General features: G+C 36.1%; 1 protein-coding gene across 4 annotated transcripts in view; it reads right to left on the reverse strand.

Moving 5' to 3' along the window:
* Positions 1–7,922: 7,922 nt before the first annotated feature.
* The window catches only part of LOC124154580, a 62,729-nt gene continuing 43,900 nt past the window's right edge, over positions 7,923–26,751 (reverse strand). For 3 of the 4 annotated variants that reach the window (XM_046528401.1, XM_046528402.1, XM_046528400.1), the window contains exons 13-18: positions 15,310–15,466; positions 14,331–14,607; positions 11,035–11,130; positions 9,348–9,566; positions 9,090–9,191; positions 7,923–8,146 (exon numbers count right to left, since the gene is read on the reverse strand). In XM_046528401.1, the coding sequence (XP_046384357.1) occupies positions 8,009–8,146; positions 9,090–9,191; positions 9,348–9,566; positions 11,035–11,130; positions 14,331–14,607; positions 15,310–15,466 (989 nt within the window). In that variant the 3' untranslated portion in view covers positions 7,923–8,008. Of the gene's footprint in view, positions 8,147–9,089; positions 9,192–9,347; positions 9,567–11,034; positions 11,131–14,330; positions 14,608–15,305; positions 15,467–26,751 lie in introns of those variants that run through there. The other variant, XM_046528403.1, reaches the window with a different exon arrangement.

Genomic DNA, 26,751 nt, shown 5'->3' on the forward strand with positions numbered 1-26,751 from the left:
ACTATCCCCAGTGAAAGTGGAATGGAAACACATTATCAATGAACTCCCCTTTTATCCTTCGCATTATGGTGAAGATTCAGCGGAGAGGTTTACGGGATATGCACCACGTGTGTCCATCTTTGTGGACGACAGTTTTGCCAGCATTGTAGCCGGCTTTTCAGGTCGATGAGGTGCAGAGAGATGGTTTTGATAATCTTTTAAGCACACCTTTTGGAGTGAGGCGTCTTTTCATTGGTCTGTGCAGGTGGCCGGAGACTTCTCATTGGTTTGTTTTCCCAGGCATGTTTCTTTTTCCAGCCTTTATATCAACTCACCAACCTGTCTGTTTGTTTGTCTGTTTGTCTGGTACAAATCTTGTAACTCAAATTTGACTCACTTCCTGTGGAGCAAAAACGCTAAAATTTTGCACACTTCTTCATTTCCGATGACAATACATGAAAATATAACTTTTTCTCTCCAACCCCCCTTTAACCACCCCCCAGTCAACCTATAGCCCCCCAAAACATGTTTTTGATCTAAGAAGTTCCAAATGGTCGATTTTCGTGTTTTGCGACCACAGTAAAAGTTATCCACCTTAGGCATATCCACATAGTAGGCATTTAAAAGCATAGGGGTGGCATTTTGAAACATAGGGGGCTTACCATTCACTGAAAATTTAATAAATATAGTGACTTTTTTAATACGTCACTTTTGGTTTTTCGGGGTCACTGAGTTTTTTTTTTGCTTTGTGTCATATATAAACGTTGCTCATCCCCTGTAATCTAAATATAAAGGCTGGTTTTTTAAAAAAAAATTTTTATAAGAGCTTATTCTCCTGAGTTGGTTTAAGCACTCTTTTCCATGAGCTGGCTAGTTGGTTTCTGTCTGCCCTGTTGAAAGTTTTCATGGATTTCATAATCTCAAACCAACTTGCTAGAAAAAGAACAGGAAATGGAAAATGCCTGGAAAGACGAACCGATTAGAAGTCCCTCGCCTCCTAAGTGGAACAATGAGAAGACACCTGACTCCGACGAATGTGCATGAAAGACAGTTGAAATCTCTCTGTACTTTATCAACATGAAGAAGTCAGCTGCAAAACTGTTGTCTACAAATATGAACACAAGCGTTGCATGTTCTGAAATGTTGTTCTCACCTAAAATTTACTGAAATTTAATGAAAATGATTGGATCTGATCTGGTTCATTCGTTTAAGAAATCTCTTGTTACTGCGTTCATTAGCTGGGCAAGTGTATTTTCAAACATTTTTAATGAACTGATACAGTTTTTTTTAGGGCAGTTAATGAATAGTTCCATTCATAATGTGGAAATCAAGCGTGTATTTTTATAACATGGCAACACAAACTTGTTCCCTGGAAATTGCGGGGGAAAACTAGGTCCTACTCTCATTATTATTCCAAATTGCCGTATCCAAGAAATCAACTTTGGAAGTTTGTGCAATTCAGTTTTCTTTTAATCTGATTCCACTTTGGACATCAAAACAACATCATTTACATGCACATATATTATTTTGGTTTGATCGCAGAAACTGATTAACTCACAAGAAAACTTTTCAGGTAATTTTGTTCTGAGTCACAGAAATTTATCTCTGTGCTTTTGCTAGGGATTATGAAATTGGTGTGCATATTCCATGTGAGGTCTTGTCCAGTGTTTTTTTCCTCTTATCGATTCTTTAGTTTTTATGAATACATAATTTTTATCCTAAATTTAAGAATTCTGAATAAAATTATCGTTGTTCATACAATTTTTTCTATATTCTCCTTCATATTCCGTTGGTACATTGTTGTTGCTTCTGGATAGAGGTACACTGTACTTGAATTTAATCTCCTGCATGAAAGTCTGTTGTGTTGTCTAATTTAAAATATTGCCTTTATCCTTCAAAAGCAGTAGTTACCTCCCTGAATGGCTCAAATGCTAATTTTTTATGTTCTGTACTAGAAAAGTATTTATTTCAATTTATGTAGCATGACACTAAGCAGAATTATAGGATGTAATTTTGATCTGTTTTATTTAAAGTTTTTACTTTAGTAAATGCAAAGCTGGTTTGATACCATTTACACTGAATTTAATCTTAAGTTTTTTGAATTATTGTACTTGATTATGATAGCCTACTGCTATTTTGGTATTATATTTTCAATGCATAAATTTAACATATCTTCTATAGTTACTTCTGCTTAATCATTTTGCAGAGCATAGTTGGATAAAAGGCTTCTTGTATACATTTTTCATTGTCTTAATATTTAATACGGAATTTGTTTGCAACTCTTTGCTCTAGACTGGAGTACACACTTGAGAAATATGTCGCCATCAATAGTGGAACAGTACAATACAGTACAAAAAACACCACCCTTGTTCATAACTTGATTAATTGCTTCTTTTTAATTTTCTGATTTAATTTGAATTTGATGTCATGAGTCTTCCACAGTTTTTAGTTCAGCTCTTTATACTGTTAGGTGTGAAATTCAAAACTTAAGTTTGTATTGTAAGAGAAATCATGTTATTTCTGTAAATTTTTGTACCTAATCTTGGTAATTTTCTTTTAATGCGGATATGAATTCAACAAACTCTACAAAAACTTTGAGAAAAATAGAACCTTGAAATCTTGATGTTTTAAAGGTTTCTTTGCTAGAGCTGTGGTTATTATTGACTTGGAACCAAAAGATCACCAATGATTGATGTTTCTGGGTATTTTGTGGAACTGCCACCAGAGAATCATAGCTCGTTGATGGTGGAATGTGGTTAGATAATTCTTTTTTTGGGGCATGGATGTGCCTTTTTTTAATCTATATTAGTACATTCATTTGTTATCTTTTATAATTTATACCAGACATCCTAATAATATATACCAATTGGTCTATTCTGATATGCAAGGCAACCTTGGATTCCTTCCCAGTAATGTAACTAACGTTGCTTTAAATTGATGGTCTCGTTGTGTGTGATTTTTATAATAAGTAAGCATTGTCCATCATAAATTGGCAACTTTTTTGATGTCTTATGAGTTACAAAGTAATAATAGACCCCCATGTTTACTTGGTCCATGTGAAATTTGGAAAAATATTTTTTCTTGCAATTTACTTGCTGTCTGTGACCCTCCCCTAAGGTGGTTGTTTTCTGTAGTATCAAAATAAGTATGGTCTAAGAATGGAGATTTATTCAGTAGATTCACTTCATTCTAAATTTTAATTTCAAAGGATTCCTAGTGGATAATTTACTGAAAATTTTTTGTTGAATAATTCGTCAAGGCAGTGATTTCTGTCACCATGAAGCTGAGAGAATCATCTTTTGTGTTCATCTCTGTTGTGTTGTGTGTGTAAATTGGAACCTGATTTTGTGTTGAATTTAAGATATTTTGTGTTGTAAGTGTGATATTGAAGTGCTCAAAAAGTATTTGAATGTTGCGCACAAACTCATTTTATGATAACCGGAAGCGTTTTGTCTTTTCGTGCATAATTTTTTCATTTAGGGCTCCTGGTTGGATGCATAATTTGTTGATCTAGTGGCAGATATTACTTCTACTCCCTTGAAGAAATGGTCAAATATTCTATCTATACCATGGCTAAAATGATCATGTTTTTCAACTATATTGATTTCTATTCTTCAAAAAGTTTTAAATCCTTGGTGGTAAAAGCTTAGTAATTACGTATTTCCTTGATGCCAGTTATTCCTAGTGATTTGATAGTTCATAGTGGGTGCTTCGAATGCAGGTGTGCATGTTGTACATGGAATTAATTATTTGATGATACATCCTACTGATATGTGCATACTGCTTTTGTGCCTCTGATAGAAGAAAGTGATCGAGTGTTGTTGGTTGAATCTGTCTTAGTGTATCGTTGTATTAAATTCATCTCATGTTAAGGAAGTGAATACTCCATGATAAAATGTGTGTGTACTCACTCATGAACACTGTGATGATTGCACCAAATCATACTGTGCTATTTCCAGTGATGTGTGGGCTTGTGTTTTAGGAATCTCAATTATTTGTATAACGGACTTCTCTTGTCTGTGTATAGTGAAATGCAGTTTATATATTGCTACTTATTGATATGAGGCTAATTCAAATTATTCAAGGAGGAAATAACATGCATTTTTAATTAAATCCAATACAATTTTTTTCACCCTATCTTATCCATGGATTTGACATTTGATCAAATTCACCAATTGTGTGGGTTGTACTTGAAATTGGTGGAGAAATAAAATTTTAATAGATCGTACTAAGTGCATACAGGTTGGGTAAACACAGTTTAGGACCACGTAAATAAAGAACTGCACTTAGTAAATCATTTGAAATTTTTGCTGGCCCTGGAAATTATCACAGCTGATCATTTTGAGATAAACGTGACAGTATCAATGATTACTCCTACTTTTAAGGAATGTATCAGGGCCACTAAATACTTAAATGGTTTAGTTTTATTTTTTATATATAATCAAAATATCTCCTGCAAGGCTTACGCCAAATTTGGGTCCTGCACATGTTTTGATGTCATAGAGGGCGAATTTCCAACAGATTTCAGCAGAATATACGTACATATTAGAATTAACTTCAGCTGAATTACAATAGGAAAATACTGGTGATGGAAGATTTATTTCTAGAAGTATACTAATTTTGAGGAGAAGATTTCAAGAATTCGAATGGTGAGTTTCGCAAAAAATTTATGGTTTATTTTTTTATGAAAAAAAATCATTTCCTCTGTCAAATTTTTGAAAGTTTGTTGATCATAGTTTGTTAAGCCTCCTTGATTTCATAATTTTATTTTACTCTAGGTTGTTTCTTCTCCATTCCCTTCTCTATGAGCAGTCTTTGGGTCCATAGCTTCCCTCTTTACCTTGCTTTTCCTAAATTTGAATTGGTGTTTGTCAGGAAACTCCTCTGCTTTCCGTTCATTCTCCTGAAGTTAATTCTTGTCAATAGTTTCAACCCATGTGAAAGCAGGCTTGTGGTCCTAAGATCCTTTCATTTTACAGTGGTCTTCTTTTTGGGAACAGGACAATGATGCTCTTCTGAAAGTCTTTATGAATATTTCCTTTTGAGTGCATGTTGCAGATGGTTCTGTTGAACTGAGGTAATATCTTTTCCCCTGCATTATAAGCTCTGCAGGTTTATCATCATTCTCAGATGCTTTGTTCTTCTAATGGTCCTTCATTGCGTCTGGTTAACTCTTTCAGGTATTCCTTCCATCCCTTCAGTTCGTTTTTATTTTCATCCAGATGATCTCTATTCTTACTCATGATGGCATTGCATCTTAATCTCTGCTCCTTGGAAGTCATTCCTCACTATTCACTGATTAAGCAGCCTCCTCTCTTCCGCATGAAAGATTGCCTTGCACATCTTTGCAGGTATTCTTCTTTCATATTACTCTGGCTTTTCTAGCTCTGCACTTATTTCATCCCTTATTTTCTTTTAGTTAAGCTATCCTACTTGAATTTGTGCAATATTTGTATTTTATTACAGCACACTCCCTGGGATTATCCGGGATAATGACGGAGAGAGGTGGCACGAATAATCGAAAAACACAGATAATCCAAACACTTGCATTAATTTCTTGTAATGTTCATAATTTACGTAAATCAAATAATTTATTATTATCTATGCACTTGTTCGGTTATTTTAGAGTGCCTGGATTCATTGACAGCTTTGTTCACCATACTGCGATCTTTTTAATGGCAATGACGTCAATGTATTTGTATTCCTACTGCTACATATAAGACCTGGTTTGGCAAACCACGCATCCTTGGCAGTGTGATCATGGATACAGAAAAGTGGTTTGCACGAATGCTTCAAAACCACTGCGCAACGTCGGAAACTTAACTGTCAGGCACCACACCATGTAGTCGCGTCTCACACAAGTTGCCTAGGTAGCAATAGCGGGACATGGACCCATGATCACGGAGCATGGTCGAGCACTGAAAGGCTTGGTAAACAGGAACATGGAATTTAATGCAGCTTGCGAGCGATCGCACCATCGTGCAGTAGCGGTTCTAGAGTATCCACGCCGGCGATTGCCTGGTTAAGACTCGTGCAATCTCTACTTCCTTCGTCTCTGCTTCTGCTTCCCCCGTTGCTTCTCCCCGTCACTTCTACTATCCCTTCCTCTCCAGTTAGCCCTTGAGTAGTCACCGCGTAAACATGCCTGAGTGCAGAGAAATTTTCTGTTCTCCTGAGTTGTATTCAATAGCATGCGAGAACGTGGCAATAATTGCGTGTTTGCGATTGAAGCATACATTTAAAGATTGTGGATATCATTTTTCTTGACTTACGATCGGTAAACTGTTGAAGAATCTTTTAAATTAATCAAGATTTTTTTTCCCCGCTGCTTATCATCATTTTCAATTCTTGAGCTGACGTCCAAGTAAACATTCCTTGTCAGCAAGTCAATGAAATAATTCCGTTTTGCGAAGGGTATTCTAATGGAAATAATAAGCTTGGTGTAGCCTAGCATTAAAATGCAGTAGTTCTGGTGATTTTTGCATCTGATTTTATTTTTTATAAAGATCGCAGAAAACATTGAAAGAGAGTGAAAACCACGCACAGATTATCCGCAACATGGATAAGCCACACCCGATAATCAGGAGTCTGCTGTATTTCTTAAAGAGTTCAGAGACTTCTTGAATTATCCATGGATTTTTCATGACAGCTTTTATTCAGCCTCCTGTTTTCCAGCCTCCACTTTTAATGTTTTCCCAGCTATCTTCTACTGATTCTCGGTAGGATCCTCTTTTATTTCAATTTCTACTGCTTCTTGAATTATACTGCTTTCTACTAATATTTTTTCCTGCACTATTTCTGAGCACTTTGCTGGCTTAACCATTTCCATGTACATATGTAAAAATCTTGTTTGGATAAGCCTATAAGATACCTCCAGTGCAAAAACGCTCAGAAATCACCCACCGAATCAAATCTACTCATCTAGTAGCCCAACAATACGAATCTGCTCAGCTGGCATTTTCCGGAGCATAAATGCTCATCTCCTATTCTCCAAGCTTGGAGGTGAGCGTTTATGCTCTGGACACTGCCAGCTGAGTGGATATGTATTGTTGGGCTTACTAGATGAGCGGATTTGAATCTGTGGGCGATTGTTGAGCGTTTTTGCAGTGGATGTATCCTATAGCTTTTACTCCATTATAGTCTCCCTCTTGGGTACACTTCATTTGATTGATTTCTAGCACATCCAGGTGCAGTCTTCACTTTTTCACCCTCAGGCTTTCCAGTCTTCCTCAGGATCAAAGTGATCTCATGTTTCATGAGATTTCATATTCTTTAAATTTCATCACATTTTACCCTTGTACCGTCTTAGGTAGTCCCTGCATGGAGATCCAAATTGGGGACTATTACACCTTTTGAATATTTCGCTCAATAGAATTCAATCATGCATTTTAAAATGGATGTATGGAGTACCTGTAGCTCCTAGGGAGATTAGTGTGGTGGTTTCTCCTTGCCTTCCACATCACAGTGCCGCAGCCTTTCAAGAAAATCTTACCACCCTTGCATTGATATGTAATCCATTCGTAGGCAGAGAGGTAATATTTCAATTTATCACTCCTATTGCCATGAGGTTCAATGCCTAAGGTTCAAATGTTGAAAGAGGATCAGTTGCCTTAATGTATGAGCCCTTAAATCTGGCACTGCTACAGGAGTGGTTACTTTCCCTTTCAAATGGCTGTTGGTTTTCATGAAAGCCTTGTGCCATATGGTAATGTCCATATCATGAATTTCAGAATTACTAATTTGCATTAATCTGTAATGCAGCTATGCCTAATCTATATTAGTACAAAGTGCATTTTTACTGAATAGGTAACTTACTTCAGTGTAGACTTTGGTTTGCCCCATTGTCTGGTCTAGTATTCCTTTCAATGTAACCATCTAAAATTTTTATATAAAGGTTGTTGGGGATTGGATTATATCTAAATGCTTAAATGATTGAAGCAATATAAGAATTGAATTTTTCTAATTTATTTAAGTTGGAGCATACTTAATATATTTATGAATTCTTGGAATAAGTAGAGAATAGAATAAATTATGAGAATGTTAAAATTTTTGTTTTTGATAGTATGAAACCAACATTTTTGACCAGGCATAAATTTGGTGCTGACATCTTTCTCTGGCATATGTAGGAACTTTTATCTTGTAGCAGTTGAAGTAAGTCCGCATAGAACTGTGGAAATTTAGATAATCAGGTTAATAAAGGTGTAAAAATTACATAAACTGAACTTATGCTTAGGAAAATATTGCTTGTTTTGCAGTATTAATGCAAAATGTATTGCAATAAACAAAAGTTAAGTTATTCGGAAAATACCATAGCGTAAAAGTTGATTGTCGAAGGAGAAATTTTAAAAGAGTTGTTTTTGGGCTTCTTCCATGCTCCAGTATAAAATTGGCCAACCCACAAAAACAGTCTTCAAGCCGAGGAAACTAAGAATGGAATCATTAAGGAATGTCAAGGGAAAAAATAGGGACAGAAGGAGAATAGGTAGAATTTTAGACATGCAAGATAGTCTTTGTTGGAGAGACTGGAAGAACAATAAATATAGGATCAAGAAACTTTTGATTTATGCAGAAAAAATAGCTGTTCAAGAACATGCTGCCCAATGGCAAGACCAAGGACCTTACAATGTCTATGTCTTGTCCAAGAACCTTATAAGAGTTCGACAACAAGAACCGCACTATCAATATGAGAAGTGTTATGAAACAAGCATTTTTAGAGAAGCTCGGGAGACAAAAGCAATTCCAATAGAGAAAATGGATATAAGGTTATTGATATGTACCTTCCTGTAACTTCTCGAGGAAGAAGTACCATCTAGAATTTTTTAAGTCCACTCCCAAACCCCTTCCAAAATCTGAAATACACTTGCATCTATGTGTACATTTACCCCATTTTAAGTCGATGTCTCTTGCTTGAAAGCGAGGGCTTTGTGCGACATCCTTTTCTTTTTGGTTATGGGGAAATATAATTTTTTAACACTAATTATAGAAACCACTTTTCTATTTAAACTATGTTGATTCAGTCTTTTTAAGGATTTTTGTCCCGAGAAAACTTTAAAAAACTTAAGATAATCATCATAAACTAAGTGAATTTCTGTGTACTTCTGTCAACTTACCCCAATATCTGGCATAGAATCACTGATGAAAGACTGACTCACTTCAGTGCAGTCCACTACTGTGGTTTTTAATGGTGTAACTAAGAGAGTTTTGAATGAAGGCTGTAAAAAACATATCATGATAAGCTTGGTGAAACTTTTTGGCTTGGTAAGCAAGTAAAAGCACATTATGATTATTAAGTACATAATTGAATGTTGATTCTCAGTATGATTAAATGTCTTCTCAGTCATTTAATTAGAAAAGCTTTAATCACTCACCAACTTCTCCTCTTGTATGAATTCCCTCATTTGAAGGACTAAATTTTTTCGCCCAGCTTGCAGGTTCCATCTACTCCAAGCAAAGTTATGAGTGGAGCAGACCATTGCCATGCAATGATAAAGATGGTTTTCTGTTGCCGCGTGTTTACCTGCAGGCCCATCGATGTAGCACATAGCATCATATTGTGGGAAGACATCTACCCCTCCACCCTTTAGCTTCTGTAATATTTGAGAAATAATTGAAAATCAGTAAAAAATAGCTTGTCATACAATAATTTTCTTTTAGTTTAGTTATTTCAGCCAGGTACTGTATTTCATTTGTTGATTAAATTAGTGGTTAATTAAAACTAACATCTTGAGGTTTGTAGCTAAGTAGCTAGCATTTGTTTTAGAGTGAACTTTGTATTGTTCTGCATTTTAAAAATTATTAATCCTATGCAATTTACTAATTGCATCATAGATTTGAATCCTTTGTTAATAATTATGTACATAACAAAAATACTCGAGAAGAGTGCAAAGTTTATTCAAGTTATTTGGTTTATTTAGTTTACTTGTTATTTGCTTGCCTGTTTGAGTGACATGGCACATCAAATTGAGTTGTCGATTATGAAGTAAGGATGCAATTGTGCTTGTGGAAGAATTCATTGTTGGATACACAATCTGTGGCAATTCCATAGCATTTATTTTGTGAATGAGGGTTGTAACAGTACCCAAAAATATTTGGCATCTCTTACAAAGTTTTTTTGAAAACCTCCATATGATGAAGTCATAGTCCCAGTAGGCCCTTCTCTTGGGGGAAAAAACCTCCCTTGACAAACCTATGTTAGTTCAAAACCTCTCTGGAACAAAGTTTACATGTAGTCCCAGTTAGGAAAGCTACCTCTCTTAAATAAAATTTGTTTAGGAACTATTATTTTATTCATCACCATCATCACTGGTCAACAATCTTAAGATTGGTTTAACTCAGCTCGTCACTCAGGTGTCCTATGATGTTTTCACACCTACGTATTCCTTCTCCTTCACATCCTTATTTATCTGTTCCATTTATATTTTATTCAATATCTTCCTTTTACATTACAATCAAGTGTCATTTATGCATTTCAGCCAAGTGTCAGGGCCAGATTTAGGATGTGGGTGGCCTGGGGCCCATTTTGGCGGGTATCAGGGAGACCCACTGTTTCAAGGCATTGCAATTTGTAACGTAATAACAGGAAAGGCATGTAATTGGTTGCACTCAAAACTGCATTATCAACGCAAATGTATAAAGTTTTTTTATCAGCAGCATTTAACATTTATTAACGTCAATGTTGACGACTACACGCTAACCATAAAACAACCCAGCTTCACTTTGAATCCCCTCATGTAATATGGTTTTTTCTGTTTTCCTATTTTGTGAGATTTACCTCTATATTGACGGAAGGCTCATGCTTGGTGGGTGGCTCAGGGCCCGGGCCCTCTAGGCCCCCCCTTTGGTCCGGTCCTGCCAAGAGTATGTCCTAAACAAATTATTTTACTCTTAGCACAGCCGAAGGGCTTTACAATCACTCTAGGCTTTAAGACTAACTTGAGTTCTAGTGAAACTGTCATCTCCATGCATGATAAGCAGTACCGAGAAAATATCATTAGTGTGACATTAGTAGAATTAGAAGGTGTCCTTGAATATGGAGTGGAATTTACTTGAGCTTACCTTCATTAAAACCGAAGGGGAGAAGTAGGTGCCAACAATATCTTGCAGGGCATTATTGGGTCCATTCTGCAAACTACTTAGACAAACTTCACTATCCTGGTATGGGAAAGTGGGATGAAAGGCAAAGGTTAATTCACTAATCATTGATAAATGTATCATTTGGATATTGGCTGATTAGGGCTGCACTGAAGACGGTGAGGTGGGCTAAAGGACCGAGGACCCTCCAATTTGAGAGGGCCTCAAAGCTACTCCCTAAATACCATACTCAGCATTGTAAAAGGTGGAGGAGAGGTGGCTGAAAAACAGTACCCATTGCCTAATGTCTCTGGGCAGTCCTGTTGGTTGTGATAAATGTTTAAGAGTTTTATAATATTTGGTTTTTTCCCAGCGAACAATTTCAGTGAATTTTTCTCGGGTTTCGCACCGGGTCAGGTCCTCCATATCTCCTTCCAATGTTTAGATGAACAACTCGCCCATGGTCGACCTGATGAAGAAGTGTGGGCTTCCTCAAGACACAGTGAAGAGCCTCCGGCCACAAGCACCTGTGCCCCCAAGAATCTACGGTTTACCCAAATCCATAAAGCTGGAATGCCACTGCAACCCATAGTAAGTGCAATAAACTCTCCTACATACTACTTAGCCAAATACTTAACAGGCATTTTAGAACCCCATTTTGGCCATTCCACGCATCAGGTTAAAAACTTAGTGAAATTAGTGAAGATTCTCAGAATCTGTCATTTACAACCAAGTGACATTTTAGTGAGCCTAGATGTAGTGTCACTATTCACCCCTGAGCCTCTCCAACACACTCTACAGCTCCTTGAAAATGTGTTTGACCGAACAACAATGCAGTTGTTCTGCCATGTATTGACCTCAACCTATTTTCAATATGAGGGAAGATTCTTCGAGCAATCAGATGGTGTAGCCATGGGCTCGCCCTTATCACCAGCTGTTGCAAACTTTTGCATGTAGAATTTTGAACAAATAGCCCTCAATTCAGCCCCACTCCGACCAAAGCATTTCTTTTGATATGTTGACGATACATTTATTGTGTGGCCTCATGGATCTGATACTCTCAATGAGTTTCTACTGCATATGAATGAACAGCACCGAAACATACAATTTACGATGGAGAAGGAAAGTGACGGCAAACTTCCATTTCTGGACATTTTAATTCACCGGAGGCAGGACAGAACCCTGGGCCATAGTGTGTATAGAAAATGAACCCACACCAACCTTTACCAGAATGAGAAGAGCCACAATCATCCCTCCCAGAAGATGACTGTGGTTTCAACCCTCATTCACAGGGCCATCTCAATCGCTGAGAAGGATAACCTCCGCAAAGAAAGAGGACACCTGAAGAAAACCTTTACCCAGAATTGCTTCAGCAGACGTCAGATAGACATGGCCCTTAAAAGGGCCTAAACTCCTAGCAAGACTTCTCCAAAGGAAGAGTCCACTTCGACGACCAAGGCCTATCTCCCATACATATCCACCATATCAGGGAAGATCTCTAAAATCCTGAAGAGGTTTGACATTCACACCATCTTCTTGCCTCCATCAAAATTACAAGATCAACTTGTGAAGGCTAAGGACCCAACTGGGTTAAAAACTGCTGGAGTGTATGCAATACCATGTGAATGCAGGAAAACCTACATTGGAGAGACCAGAGTAAAAGAACACTGCAGACACCTACGATTAGGACAACCAGAAAAATTGGCAGTATCTGAGTGCAGCATACTTGAAAATCATATGATTCACTGGGAAGAAGCGAAGCCCCTGTATCAATCCCATGGATACTGGGACTGCTTGGTGATTCGAAAAAACATCAACACTATCAACAGAGACTGTGGCTACAGCTTAAGCCATACGGCTTATGTATATGGGACCACCTCTTAAAAATCCAAACGGACTGGCAGCCAAACAGGAGATGCTAATACCGCTCTCACCCACGGATTTTTGTATATATACCCCGAGGCTTGGAGGAAATGGCATTGAATTCCTGAGTCCCTTAGGACGATGGGCGAGTTGTTCACCGAAACATTGGAAGTAGACAAGGAGAACCTGACCCGGTGCAAAACCCGAGAAAACTTAACTGCACTTAAGAGTTAATTCATTGTAATTAATCAACTGGATACTGTTGAGAGTGCAAACAGTTCATTTTGTTAATTACCTACATGTTAGGTACTGATATGCATGGCCTTGCAAGCTGTAAGAGGTGGAACAAAGCCTCATTATATTTTCTGTGAAAGGAAATAGGAGGCTTTAAGTCTCAATATTATCCTTGGCATTAAAATATTTTTTCTCTTATCTCCATTCAGTTTGCAGGTGGTGTCTTTCTCTACCTACAATATTGGTATTTAAATAAGTGTTGATTAAGAGCATCAGCTTTTTTACCCACCAATCAGTGGCATAGCCAGGGGGGAGCTCCGGACTGCCCCCAAAATGTAAAAACACAATTACATATGTACTTTGCTTCATAAAGAAAACAAAACATTGAAAAATCATGAATTTACAAAAGATATCTTTGACGGATGAAGTTTTTTGATTATGAAAAGTGTTAAAATTAGTTTAAAACCCTCTACTTAGTATTATGCCTCTTTAAAGTTTTCCTTCTTGTTTTGGATCCCCCCCCTCCTCCTCGCCCTCCCAAAAGAAATTCCTGGCTACCCCACTGACACCAATTATAAATAATACATTGACATTACATTAAAATTTATTGGGTATTTCTATTTTAAATTCAATGGTGCATTTAGTTTTGGAAGTTGAGCAATTTATACCACCAATATCAAAACCCCTAATGACGTATATAAATGTAAAAATAACGAAAGTCTGGCTAGATTGTTGCTCAGTCATTGCATTTAGAATGAAATTGATTGGTTCAGATGTAACTTAATGTGTATGAATAGTCTCAAATTAGCTTACAGTGATGCAAGGACTAGCTGTAATATAAGTGGGGGCATGATTTTATGAGATTGTTCCTTAATGAAGCGCTTTAGTATATATATGTGGGTAAATTTGATTATTAGTAGTATTACTTGTGTAAGAGATGGCTTTTCATATGAGTAACATGACCCTGGAGTAGGTAACTGAGAGTGAATGAGATCTACAGTCTTGGAGACCTCACACAACTTGCGAACTGTTAAAGTGGTACATGTTTTGTAATAGAGACAATTCCTTAGCTGTCTCAGGTATGAACCTTTAAATTATACCTTCAAATCTCTTATATACAATCCGAAGTATAAAATATGTATCTCTATTTTGTCGTGCATGCATAGTAGTGTTTGTAAATTTACCTTGAAAGTGAGCTCAACCACTAAAACTGAAGCTGTCAAAGAAAGAATCACAGTTTCTGATGCTCCGGGTCTGATGTCCCATGCTTGAAAAGGAAGATTGGAGTATCGATAAGAAGCCAGAGCAATTGGCCCAGAAAGGAGTCCTGTTCGAAATGACACTGACTGTTTCTCTTCATTGAATCGTATGTCATGGAATTCAGATGTGTCCCAAAAGCATTGTTTTTCATTCCATCCAACAATTATTGGAGGTTCAAACCACAAGACAGTTTCTGGAAGACTAAGAAAGAAAATTACTAGCTTTCAAGGTTTTCTTTAATACTGATTATAAAGAATGCATTTCTATATTTTATACCAATTTCTTTTCTAATAATATTCGTAATAAGGTGAATTTTCAGTGTTTTGTATTTTTGTTTTTGTTGGCCCTTTTTTCATATTCTTGGTCCTTTTTGCCATGGCTATTTATCAGAAAGAGTAGCCATAATCATTGAAACTATAAGCAGCATTAATGCTCATCAATGATAATTCTCCTTGGAAGTATTAGTAAGCATATGAAAAGCTAGAGGTATTTTTATTCAATTGGCCATGAAGCTATAAGAAAACCTTCTTTGTTTGATTGTATACTTGCGATAATATTTGTGCTATGATCTGAAACATTTGGCTAATGTCCAACGGTGGGAATTATTTACGTGAATTGCCAAGAGAAAAAATTCCCCTGGATTGAGAATCACACTGGACCTATGGCTGTCCAGGGCACCAACGAGACTATCATGCCATCCAGGTTCCTCAATTCTTATAGCAATTGTTCCTTAATCGAGAAGTGGCCTACACTGTAACCTAGAAATCCAAGGGTCTGTGGTTCAATTTCCAGGCACGGGAAATTTTTTCTCATGACAATTTATGTAAATTTCAATGCTGTTCACATGAAATGCTTGAACTATTACGCATTGGGAAATAAATTTTGATAGTAAACTTTACCTACTTAATTGTTATTAGGGCTAGTTTTTCCAGTTCCTTTTCTTGCTTCTTGAGTTCTGCTTCAATTTCTTCTGGTGGACGACGTTGCCCAGGCTCGGGAGGTGGTGGGGGCTCATATCGTTCATAGAAAGGGAAATACTCCAGACCAGGCTGCCCCCTTACTGTCAAATGATTCAAGGTAGATATTATTTCAGCTCATATACTTATAATGGCATGCAAAATATCTTCAAAATTCCAATTTTAAATCCAAGTTGAAGCGCATATGTACTTTACTGTCTTCATGTGTATGGCTCATCATATTATGGGTTGGATAGACATTATCTTTAAAGAAGTTCATGTTTCTGACTAGACATGTTACCTCCAGTTTTAATGACCTACAAGAAATATTAAGATATTAGCTAGCCTCCAATGAGTTTCAATTAATTGAAATTTGATGTACCGCAGAGGTGTTAGTAAAGTAGAATCATCCAGCAATGGTGTTCCTAGACTGGTTAAAAAAAATAATTTTCCTCTCTCTATGCATTTAAAAGCATTACTAAATAAATTACTGCAGACTTATTTTGGTGAGCTCAAAAACCCTGGCAATGCCAATAGGATAATTTTACCATTTCATTTCATTAGCACAATTTAAAGAGAGATGACAGACAAAAGATCAGAGCAACATGGCTTCCACCAATTATCGGAAGAAAAAAGCACCAACTAGAGTACTCCACATCCACTCCCATGACCAGATTGACTCGTGGCATAGAGGAAATTGTTAGCCCTGACTGACCGGGTATTTGGCAGATGAGAAGAAAGGTTTCTCACAATTGAAGTGGGGAAACCCAAAAATAACTCTCTTTAACGTATGGGCGCCATCCGTGATAGTTTTAATATTCTGCCGAACATAATAATTCTATTATACATCCTTCATCACCAGCTATATATCTGCTTAATTGGTACATTTTTTTACTTGGGATACCTATACTACCGATAAAGTACTAAAACTCAACACACTAACACACAGTCAATATTTAGGAAAGAGGAAAAATAGAACAGGCTTTAGGATGAGGAGATACTGCAAAGCTGAAGAATGAATTAATTGACATGTGCGCATAGATTTCACAGACAATGAGAATGTTGAAATGTTGATGAAAATGTTGCTTTAACTCAATCTTTGTAGATCATATTTTAAAGGTAGTAAATGAGAATAGATGATAAGGGTAAAAATCAGTGGTGTAGCCAGGAATTTTGTTGAGGAAGGGTCCAAAATGGGGGGGGTGGAAATTTTTTAAAAACAGGGTACTAAGTAATGGGTTTTAAACTAATTTTAACACTTTTAATAATTGAAAAAACTTCATTTGTTAAAAAAATATTTGAAATTTCATGATATTTTTAAATTTTTTTTTTAAATGAAGGAAAATAATTGTATTTTTATATTTTGGGGGGTGGGGTCCGGACCCCCTGGCTACACCACAGATAAAAATTAAAGTAATTGAAATATTGGTAAAATTTTAATTTAAAAAAATGTTTATTCCATGCAACCAATTGCATGAGGTGAGAAGCTGAGAATATGATGTTCTTTTTTTTTTCAAATGATAATCTTTCATTTTTTTTCACAGATTTGAAATATGTAGAATTTTTGTAAGTACATATATATCCTACAAATGTTATCACACTTTCCTGCAATGCATGTATTTTTTTCCAATTCTCAGCTCTTATTGTTTGTCTGTATGCTTTTTGTCTGTTCTGTTGAGAATACTGATACAGGCCTTCTAATTTTGTGAAAAATAAACTCAAGGCACAGCAATTTAATAGCCTGGAAATGATACACATTGGTACCATTTAACCACAAGTTTTATTCCATTAATGTAAATTTTACTAGTGTTACCCATTTTTCCTGCAAAAGTATGGCTCCAAAGTATGACTGATGCATTTGAGCAACATAATATTCTCTTGAGAAAATATCAGAATGATATACCTGTAGGTTTATACATAATGAAGAAAAAAATGGATTAACAATTACAAATTTTAGTAAAATATTTTATATTTCAGAAAATGAATGTGGCTTACATTTTAAGTGAGGTTTTTAAGTATATATACATCTATTCCTATGTACATTTGTAAAAAGGAATTTTTCGATTTTTAAACATAAGACAATAGCTATTTACTTGTTTTTACAAAATTAATTTTTGTGATACTCTTGGAAGCACTGCTCCGGACTCTGTACTGCCTCATTATCCGGACAGGATGGGCAGTAATAGGAAATTTTCTTGCTCACATTCTTTTTGAAGCATTTCCTACATTGCTTCTGCTTTCATGTTTTTTGTCTTTTGTCTTTGTTAAATGATTGAGGGAATTGGGCAATTCATCCTTTTTTCGGTTTACAGTTGTCTCTCTGAAGGAGTCAGAGTTATTGAAATTGTCAAAACATTCTACATATCACTTGAAGCTACACAACCGAAAAAGATATAGAGAAATTTCCCTAAAATTCTCAATGGATAAAAATATAACTGCTAGGCTTGGAAGTTGGAGGCAAAATATTTTGTATCACTTTATGTATTTCCTTTCAATGGGATTGTAAGACATCATTTGATTAGAATGATCGATACCACTCATACATTTGGTTTATTCAAACATTGTCTGTGGCTGTCTTGATGCACATTTGGCACCAATCATTTGTGCATTAAATTCAGAGCTCAACATGTCTTTCTGAACCTTCCACCGCAGGATACAGATTCCATCCTTGGAAAACTTCACCATCACCTCACCTTTCTTTAATATCTGGGAAAGCACCACAGCAGGAATACCTTTGCTGTTTTTCCACGGTGTCCCCATTACATAAGTCTCCCAACTCAGGAGGAATCTGGAAGTGGCTACACTATTAATATAGTTGTTCACGTAAATACCATGGCTATGATCAAAATGATCTTCCATTACGTTTTTGACCACCCTCTCAGACAGACCTGAGTCAGAAGTCCCTCTGCATTTTGCTAAAACCACTCCCTTTGCTTCTTTGTACTTCTTGTACACCCTTATCCCGAACCTGTAGTGCATTCATTCCATTGATTGGCAAAATACCAACCTCTCTCTCCTTGGAACCATAGACACGTACAAACTCCAGTCATGTAAGAGGTTTACTACTTTGACCATAATCTCATTAAATATGTCTTTGAAGGGGCCTCATTTTGAATTCTCTTTTTGTCAAAGGGGTGTCAGAAACATCTGGGTTCTCACTGAAATGAAGGGCTTAAAGATTTGTTGTGAATGGATCATATGACATGCGTCTCCTGGAGCAATGTAAATCATACAAAGGATAAGTTTTCTAATAAACTGGAATTCGTGCTATTTTGATTATTCCTGAGAGGAAAATAATAAAAAGTGGTAAAAATCATCATTAGTTACATCATTTCCTCGACTAATTCTTGCTTGAATACACATTGCTTAGCATGATTGAACCTGCAAACCAATTGGTGACTATTAGCTCTACGGTCTCATTTCTCTAAAATAATCTAATGGGAGGGAAGAGGAAGTTTCCAAACTTTGAGGCCATGAGCCGAAGAGAAGGGAATTTTGGAATGTTAGATTCATTGCTTGAAAGATAAAGAGGTGAAGGAAACCAGTGTAGGGAGTACAGATTTGGGTCTGCATTACCTTAACCAAGGTAATCACTTCCCCTGAGCTACTACCCTCGGTGGCACTTACAAAAAGATCCGTGTCTTAGTCTTCCTCTGAAGTTTCACTAAAAATAGCATAAATGTGTTTGGGCCACGTCAATTTTTGTGTAGTCCCTCCCAAGATTAGGATAACTGCATAGAAGCTATTCTTTTCTGCATGATGTTCCGACAGAGTAAGTAATATATGTAAATGCTTTTATTGGTTTCGAATAGAGATGTGCATAGCTTTAAAGGAAATCACAATTACTCGCCAAAATATTGGGTTTCCTGCTGCATAGGCAACCCAGTCAAACATCCCCGCATTCATAATTTTTTTTGTCCATCCCCTTGAAAAATGATAGATCGAGATTCCACTGCATACCTTTTTATTTATATATTCATCAAGTGAAATAGAAGAAGAAATGTACGTTTCATATGCTTTGTGCAATTCTAGTATTCGAGGTATTCGAAAATTCGAGCTATGATTTACTATTCGAATTCGATATTCGAGTTCGAGAAATCTGCTTTTCGACCCATCTCTAGTTTGGAATATAATGTAGAAAATAAATTTTTAAATGATGTGCCTCGATTAAAAATGTGAGACAGCCTATGGAGAGAACAAGCTAGCTAGACAGTACATAAAAAGATATACAATAAAAAAACTAAATTGCATTGTCTAACAAGGACTAGATTATGTTTTTCTAGAATGTACATAGATATTATTACACTGCTCAAGTGGAACTATCAATTATCATAGGGATAAAACCACCTATAGAACTAGGAAATCATAACAAATTAAACTTACTTAGAAGTTTTGCAGGAATAAAACATAAAGCATTAAATCATTTTACTAACTAACAGGTAATCACCAACGCATGAAAATGAATATTAAAAAAAGCAATAAAAGTTAAATATTTCCATTCTTTCTTGTAATCCAAATTGAATTCAATAATCCCCTATACCTTATATTCAAAATATTATTAAAATGAGTCAAATACATTGCTTGAAAAAAAATTTCATGCCCCTGTCAACTGCAAAATGTTATTTTTGATTTTACGTTAACGATCTGAAAAAAAAGTTTTGCAAAAAAGATATAATAAAACATATTTGAAAGAGAATATCATTGTTTTCCAAATTATTAAAATGAAAGTAAATACAAGAGATATTATAAAACTCATCTTTTCATGCATCCTTGTCCGGAGAAACCACATAGAAAGGAAATTTAAGAAACAAAAAGAAAAAAGAAAACTTTCCAGAACTTTCTACCTTGTAGACAGGCGTTTATACTCTGTCTTCCCCTACCACTGGTGGATGGCACTTTGAGTGGAATGTAACGTTATGGAGGATGGTGATGTAGCCTTTACATCTTCAGCCACTCATTAGGGACTGCCGTGCCGTGCAAGGGCATACCCAGTAGGATTAGAACTGGGGGGAGGGGTAAGCCATGGTGCTCAAGTTGTAACATTTTAGCATGGAAAAGGTATAGGAAACCAATATTTTAAGAAAACTATCACAGCGGGTGATAAGTTTTTAAAATTACTTGCTTGAAAAAAAATTATTGTAGTAACATGTCTGATACTAATATCATTTTTGAACTGGTTGTATTTATCTGTAATTGTATTTATTTACTTCTTTTCTTCTATTTATCTACCAATGCTGAAAATGTAAAAAGCTGGACATTTTTTTCTCATGGGCCTCAGTGCCCATGAAAATAAATGAAATTATTATTATTTTTAGTTGGTTTTAAGAAAATTTGTTGAAAACTTTTGTTTCAATCCAGTCCTGGTTTTTCTCAATGGCTTTTGCGATTTTTACTCCTAGAGTACGGCAGCTGCCCCCCGCAGGGTACGCCCATGGCGTAAACATGATTTAATTGATGAGATCAGAGCATGTTGAGTGGTAGATCATCTGTTTTTACCATGATAAATCTTAAGTTTAAGTTTGCTGAGAATTATCTAGTTGGAAATCTATCTATAATCAACATTCAACGAATAAATGTAGAAAATAATAGTTTTTATTGTTTCAGAAATGTTGAATTATAAGCTTTGATGATTTAATTTATAATCATTTAACTTGTCTCATAAACTGCATGATCATCAGCAAATATAAGAAAATTGCTTAGACATTAGTTAAACACTTAATACAGCCAGCATAAAAATTCACTTCCCATTAACAGGGTAGTTCAGGTACATACTATTACCAATTGCCATGTAGCCTTGACATACATTGAATCAATATTTTAAAAATCACGTTGAACCAGTGCATTTATTCAGCTTTTCCATCGGTCGCTTGAAGAGAGTGAAAGCTCTGAAAGCTTTATCAAGGAAGTCTGAAATCATGGAAATGATGATATTGACTTTTCTTTTTCTGATGGGTTTGGCTTGATTGCACGTCGCAGACGTTTCCAAAAGACATCCCGCATTTCTTCATTCCATAATAAATAGGTTTTTGTCGTCATGAGGTAGTGTAGGGTCTTGGGACGTTTATCTCGTGGAATCTCTTCTAATAAGACTAGGAGCAAGTCATCTTGGCGAGACTCTAGAAGTCTATGTTGAGCAATATGCATCTCAAATTGACACCACTGGCTGCGAAGAAAAGGTGAGGATACCACCAATAGGATCATACGACTGTTGTCCATGCATGATATAATATTATCCATAATACTAGAGCCGACTTGAAAGTCTCTCTCATGCAGGCAGACCTTGAAGGCTGGGCCAGGCTGCTTAGAATCATCAGCTCTGTTATTCTTCATCTCCAGTTGTGGAAGTAATTCATTTAGAACCCAGTTTCTATCATGGTCACAGTATGACACAAACACATCATAATTGTATGCATGGGAAAAATTGCTCTTTGCATCACTCATTAGACTTTTAACGGTAAAGTTTTTAATCAGACCTCCAATGTATTTGACATATTTCCCCTTTTTCTGCACAAAGTAAACCATGATTGCAGTTGAAAAAATAGTGACTATCACAACATAAACAATTGAGTTTGTCCTTTTGGATGCTGACATGCCACTGTTATCAGACGAATTCCCTTCTCTAGGATTCACTGTATGATCTTCTTGTTCACATTCCTTGCTCCAATTTCCATCGAAGCTTTCGTATAATATTTTGGAATTTTCAATGCACATGTACGAATTCACTTCTTTCCAATCTACTACCGTTATATATCCTTTATTTGCTAGCATTGCAAATTTCCAAACCTCACAATTACATAAAATAGGGTTACCATAAAGGGATATCTCAGAGAGGTTTGTGAACTCTTCAAGCATGACATTAGATATGTAGCTTATTTGATTCTGATGTAGAGTGAGAGTCTTGAGGTTTTTGTTGTTAGAAAATAGAGGTGAGTCCCAAGATATTAAGTGATTATTTGACAAGTAAAGAGTTTCCAGTTTTGTTAATGGTAAAAATATTGAAGTACTCAGGGTGTGAATGTAATTGTGTTTCGCACTGAGCAAGCGGAGGTTAGGAATTTTGCTGAATTGACTATTTGAATTTGATTTTGCAAAACTTTGTGAATCATAGCCATAGTTTTTTCCATTGCTAATTGAATCAAGATAAAGCTCACGCAGGGAGTCTAAACCCTCAAATATCCAGTCAGCCATGTTCACCTCCAACCATGGATTTCCACTCATGTCCAAAATTTGCAAATTTTTCAGGTCTGCAAAAGGTTGAGAGTGATTTAATATGCCACTCAAGCGGCAGTGGCACAATGAAAGGTTAACTAGGTTTGAAAGGCCGTGGAAAGTGAAACGCCCCAGAATTTCTATCTTGGTGTACGACAGGTCCAGAGTCCTTAAAGAAGGTGGGAAAATAATCACTGATAATTCCTCATTGTCATTTGCAACTGTGAATTTAGGAACTTTTGAAGGATCACTATCTTCTTGGGAAGTTTTGAGCCCTAAATTGTGACCAAAGTCAAGGTATTCCAGTGACTTCAGATCACTGAAAATCCTATCCACATTAGTTATTCTATTATTTGACAGCAGAAGTGTTTTAACTCTTGGGAGGTTTTTGAAGGCAGATACTTCAATAGTCTTTATGTTACAGTATCGCAGGTCAAGCTCAAGAAGTTGGCTCATCACGGGAAATGAAAATTTGTCAACTGTGTGAAAGTTATTCCCATACAGTGACAGATAGCGTAAAGTGTGGTTGACTTGTTTCAAAGCAAGAATTGGTATTCGGTTTAGGCCTAAACAAGCAAGTCCAAGGTCTTGAAGTGATGAGTCATTTCCACAGAAACTTGACAGCAAGCGGATCAGGTTATTGGCATCATAAAGGGTTGAATCACTTATGTCCAACTCACGAAGGGTCTTGGAAACAACCAGCAATGCTCCTGAAATCCGAGAATACAAAAGTGATGATAGTTATAAAGGGATTTGAGGAGATATTTTTAATTGTTCTTTTGTAGAATATGATGAGTCTACTATGGCTTCTAACTTTAACTAATTATAATACTATGGAGTTAACTTGATCTTGGTTATTTTACCTTCATTTAAAGTGTTCTAATGTTTTCACGATGTTAAGGGATCGAACCCAAACTGAATTTTCAGCTAAGGTGAAGAGGTTGCTTAAAATCTGCTTCACTTTGCATGTTACTAGATTCCTAGGGCACTTAATTGCTGTGTATATTTAATTTTATATTCTTGTTGGCGATTGCGTTGCCTTCAAGGTCCATCAACAAAAGGGACATATATGGCTTCAAGAAAAGTGTAACCAGGGCTTAATGTCTCACTAGTGCTAAAGCTGCTCTTGGCTATGAATGCATCTTGACATACATTTACATTACATCAAGTCCTGGTATGAGATGCCATTTTGGTAGTGGTTTCTCTGAAGTGCGATCATTATCCTTGGTGGGCTAAGGGGACATCAGCAACAGCTATATGAACATCTGCAAGATTGCCACGACAATGAAATGTCCTAGATAGCTTTGTGATTTGCTCAAAGGCCTCTTAAGCCAATATTTATGAATAGAGATAAGTTAATGTGAAGATCACTTAGAGTTTAAAGGAATATATAGTGAGGAGTTTTAGGAGGACTCTTGCGCTTCATGGAACAAGGAATTAGCCAATTTGTTTGGTGTGGGGAGGAAACAGTTAGAGGAGGTGAAGGGTATTGGCTGAATATTTTAACTTATGCTGAAAAAGGTGTGTATTCTTATGAAATAGAAGGGGAAGTGTGGGGTCTGTCAAGTGTACAAATATGGGTCACCAAGTGATCGTGATTGTTAGATTTGCTGACTGGGCATTTGTTAATAATTCCTCGATAAGTGTTTAGCAATTTTCGAATCCTTTCATAGGCAATTTACATATTATTATAATATCTTTATTAGGTCAGGAAAAGCTTTCTCTATTCAAATGCAAGTCAAAAGAATGAATAATGAAGTGCCATGATGTTGCTTGTTCTGAACTACGGTCACCTTGTGGGAAGATATGGAGGGAGTGGAAAGGATAGACCTATCAAATGTGAAAGTTAGCCATCAAATGTAGATTTGTAAGCATAGAGGAGTGGCCTTAGTTGAATGAACCCCTGTAGATGAACCCCTTTTGCTTATAAATAGTATGTAAATGACTATTTGCCATATTTTATGAAGTTTGAGGTAGGTGTGTTGCTTTCTTTAGTATCTGAAGGTATATGGACTACTGTTGTGGCACAAGGTTTAATTAGTCCATCATATTTAAATATTATTGAAAGAATTTCTCTTCGAATAGCAATTATGTAAATGTTCTTGAACTTTGTAAAAATTTGCTCAAACTGTTTTCAACTCTGTGTTCATTTTATATTTCTTGTGAAGTTAGTAAATGTTTGAGAATTTTTTATCATTAATCAAAACATTTTCAAAGGCTTTCAGGGTGTAATACTTAATTATATTTCATGTAATCAAAATTTGCTCTTTATGAGGAAACATAGCTTTTTCAAAGTCTTTGCATACAACAGTCTTCTGCACTAGAATCAGTGAAATCATCCAGTTTTTTTTCCCCCTACCATTCTGCAGTACCTCAGGATATATTTCCCAAAAATGCTCTTTTCAACTCCGTCATATATGCAAATAAGGTATCAGTCTCAAACATTTATCTCTTTTGTAAAGACTTAAGGGAAGTAAGTGGGTGTAAATGTGTACTCTGATTATTGTGTTAACCATAAATATGTAAATTATTCAATTTCAGAATTTTTGGCTCTCAAAGGCATCATGTGATATTTTGAGTAGTTGAATCCAACATACAAATTGGTTTTCCGCCAAATTGAAATTTTATGTAGATAACTTGCCTTATATTTATTTTCAAAAGGATTATTAATTGGGGTCTGGTGTTCTCACTTTTCTCAGTATTTTTTTCTTATGAAATTTTTTTTTAACTTTCATCCAGTTTATAAGAGCCAGAATTGCATCAAAATTCATTTCTGGGCATGCGATTTCCTAACATTTTTTAAATTTTAAATTAATTTTAAAAAATTAATAAAAATAAAAGGGGGCAAAATCCTCTGCTGAGAAGGGCCCCATCATGAGCCCCAGCTGATGGCTTCCAATCACCCCAGACCACCCCTGATTATTAATGATATAATTTGATTTCAAAACAGTTATTACCAAGTCTTGATTATCGTGTTAGTGTTGTGCTACACAAGCAGCCTGTATGCCTACCAGAGGGCTAAAAGTTAAATCAAAATTTAAAAAATTCATCTTTCAAACCTCATGCATAACTGATCATTGAGATAGTTCATTGTCCTTGGTTATTATAGGTTACCAAATTTTTTTGTTAAGATGACGGCTTATCCCTTCTTTGTTTCATTGTGTCAGTGCTTCTGGAGTAAAATATAAAAAAAAATATGCCAATGTCTGTCTTTCTGTATCTTCTCTTTACGTACATTAACCAACTTTAACAACCTCTTGGAACTCAAGATAATATTTTGGGAAGCATGTTTTGGGGTACGATGAATTCAACATGGAAACCCGAAAGACATTTCTTGAGGCTTAGTACTCAAGGCCACACTGATAGTGGCAATGGTCAGGGGCGCAGCTAAGAATTAAGGCAAGGGGGGGTTTAGGCACAACTAATACGTAAGGGTATGGGGGCATTGCATACCCGCCAGGGTAAGCTGGAGGTAGGGGGTCCTCCAGAAAATTTTTAAGATAAATTGTTCAAAATGGCTCGTTGTACGGCTTTTGGAGGGATATTTGATTAATTCTAACACTATTCTATAAGTAATACTAATCCAATTAAGTAAAATGGATTAAACTAAAAAAATTCTCTGAGCTCTGGGGGGGGGGGGGGTTTATCCCCCAAAACCCCTCCCTCGCTGCGTCATTGGCAATGGTAACTGACAAGCAAATTGCAACATGCTACTGCTTGAGTCAGTAGAGAAGGATACTAGTTGACATCCTCTTTAATTTAATGTGTGAATGAAAGTCACCTGCATTATTTAAATTGTGCTTTCTGCAAATAATTTATGTCTTTCATGAATTTGACCTTGTATTTGGTGTGACCTGCATGCATATAGTCAATGTAAATTGATTAAATTAAGGAGAAAAGAGAGCTATTAAACATTATATTATAATGAAAGAAGAATTGAATAATAAACAAGTAATCTCACCCTTTTCGACAGTTGATATTGATATCCCACGAAGATTTAATCTCTGCAATTTGCTAAATCTGAGCCACTCAAAGTTACTTTGGTTTAGATTACGGAGGTTGTTTTTTGCCAGATCCAACTGTAGGAGCTCAGGAACTAGTGGGGTCTTGTAATCACTTGAGGAATGATTTCCTTCGCTTGCCCACTCAGCAGATGAAACACAAATTTGAGAATCAGTGT

The sequence above is a fragment of the Ischnura elegans genome, chromosome 2, assembly GCF_921293095.1.
Source record: "Ischnura elegans chromosome 2, ioIscEleg1.1, whole genome shotgun sequence".
Taxonomy (NCBI): Eukaryota; Metazoa; Arthropoda; class Insecta; order Odonata; family Coenagrionidae; genus Ischnura; species Ischnura elegans.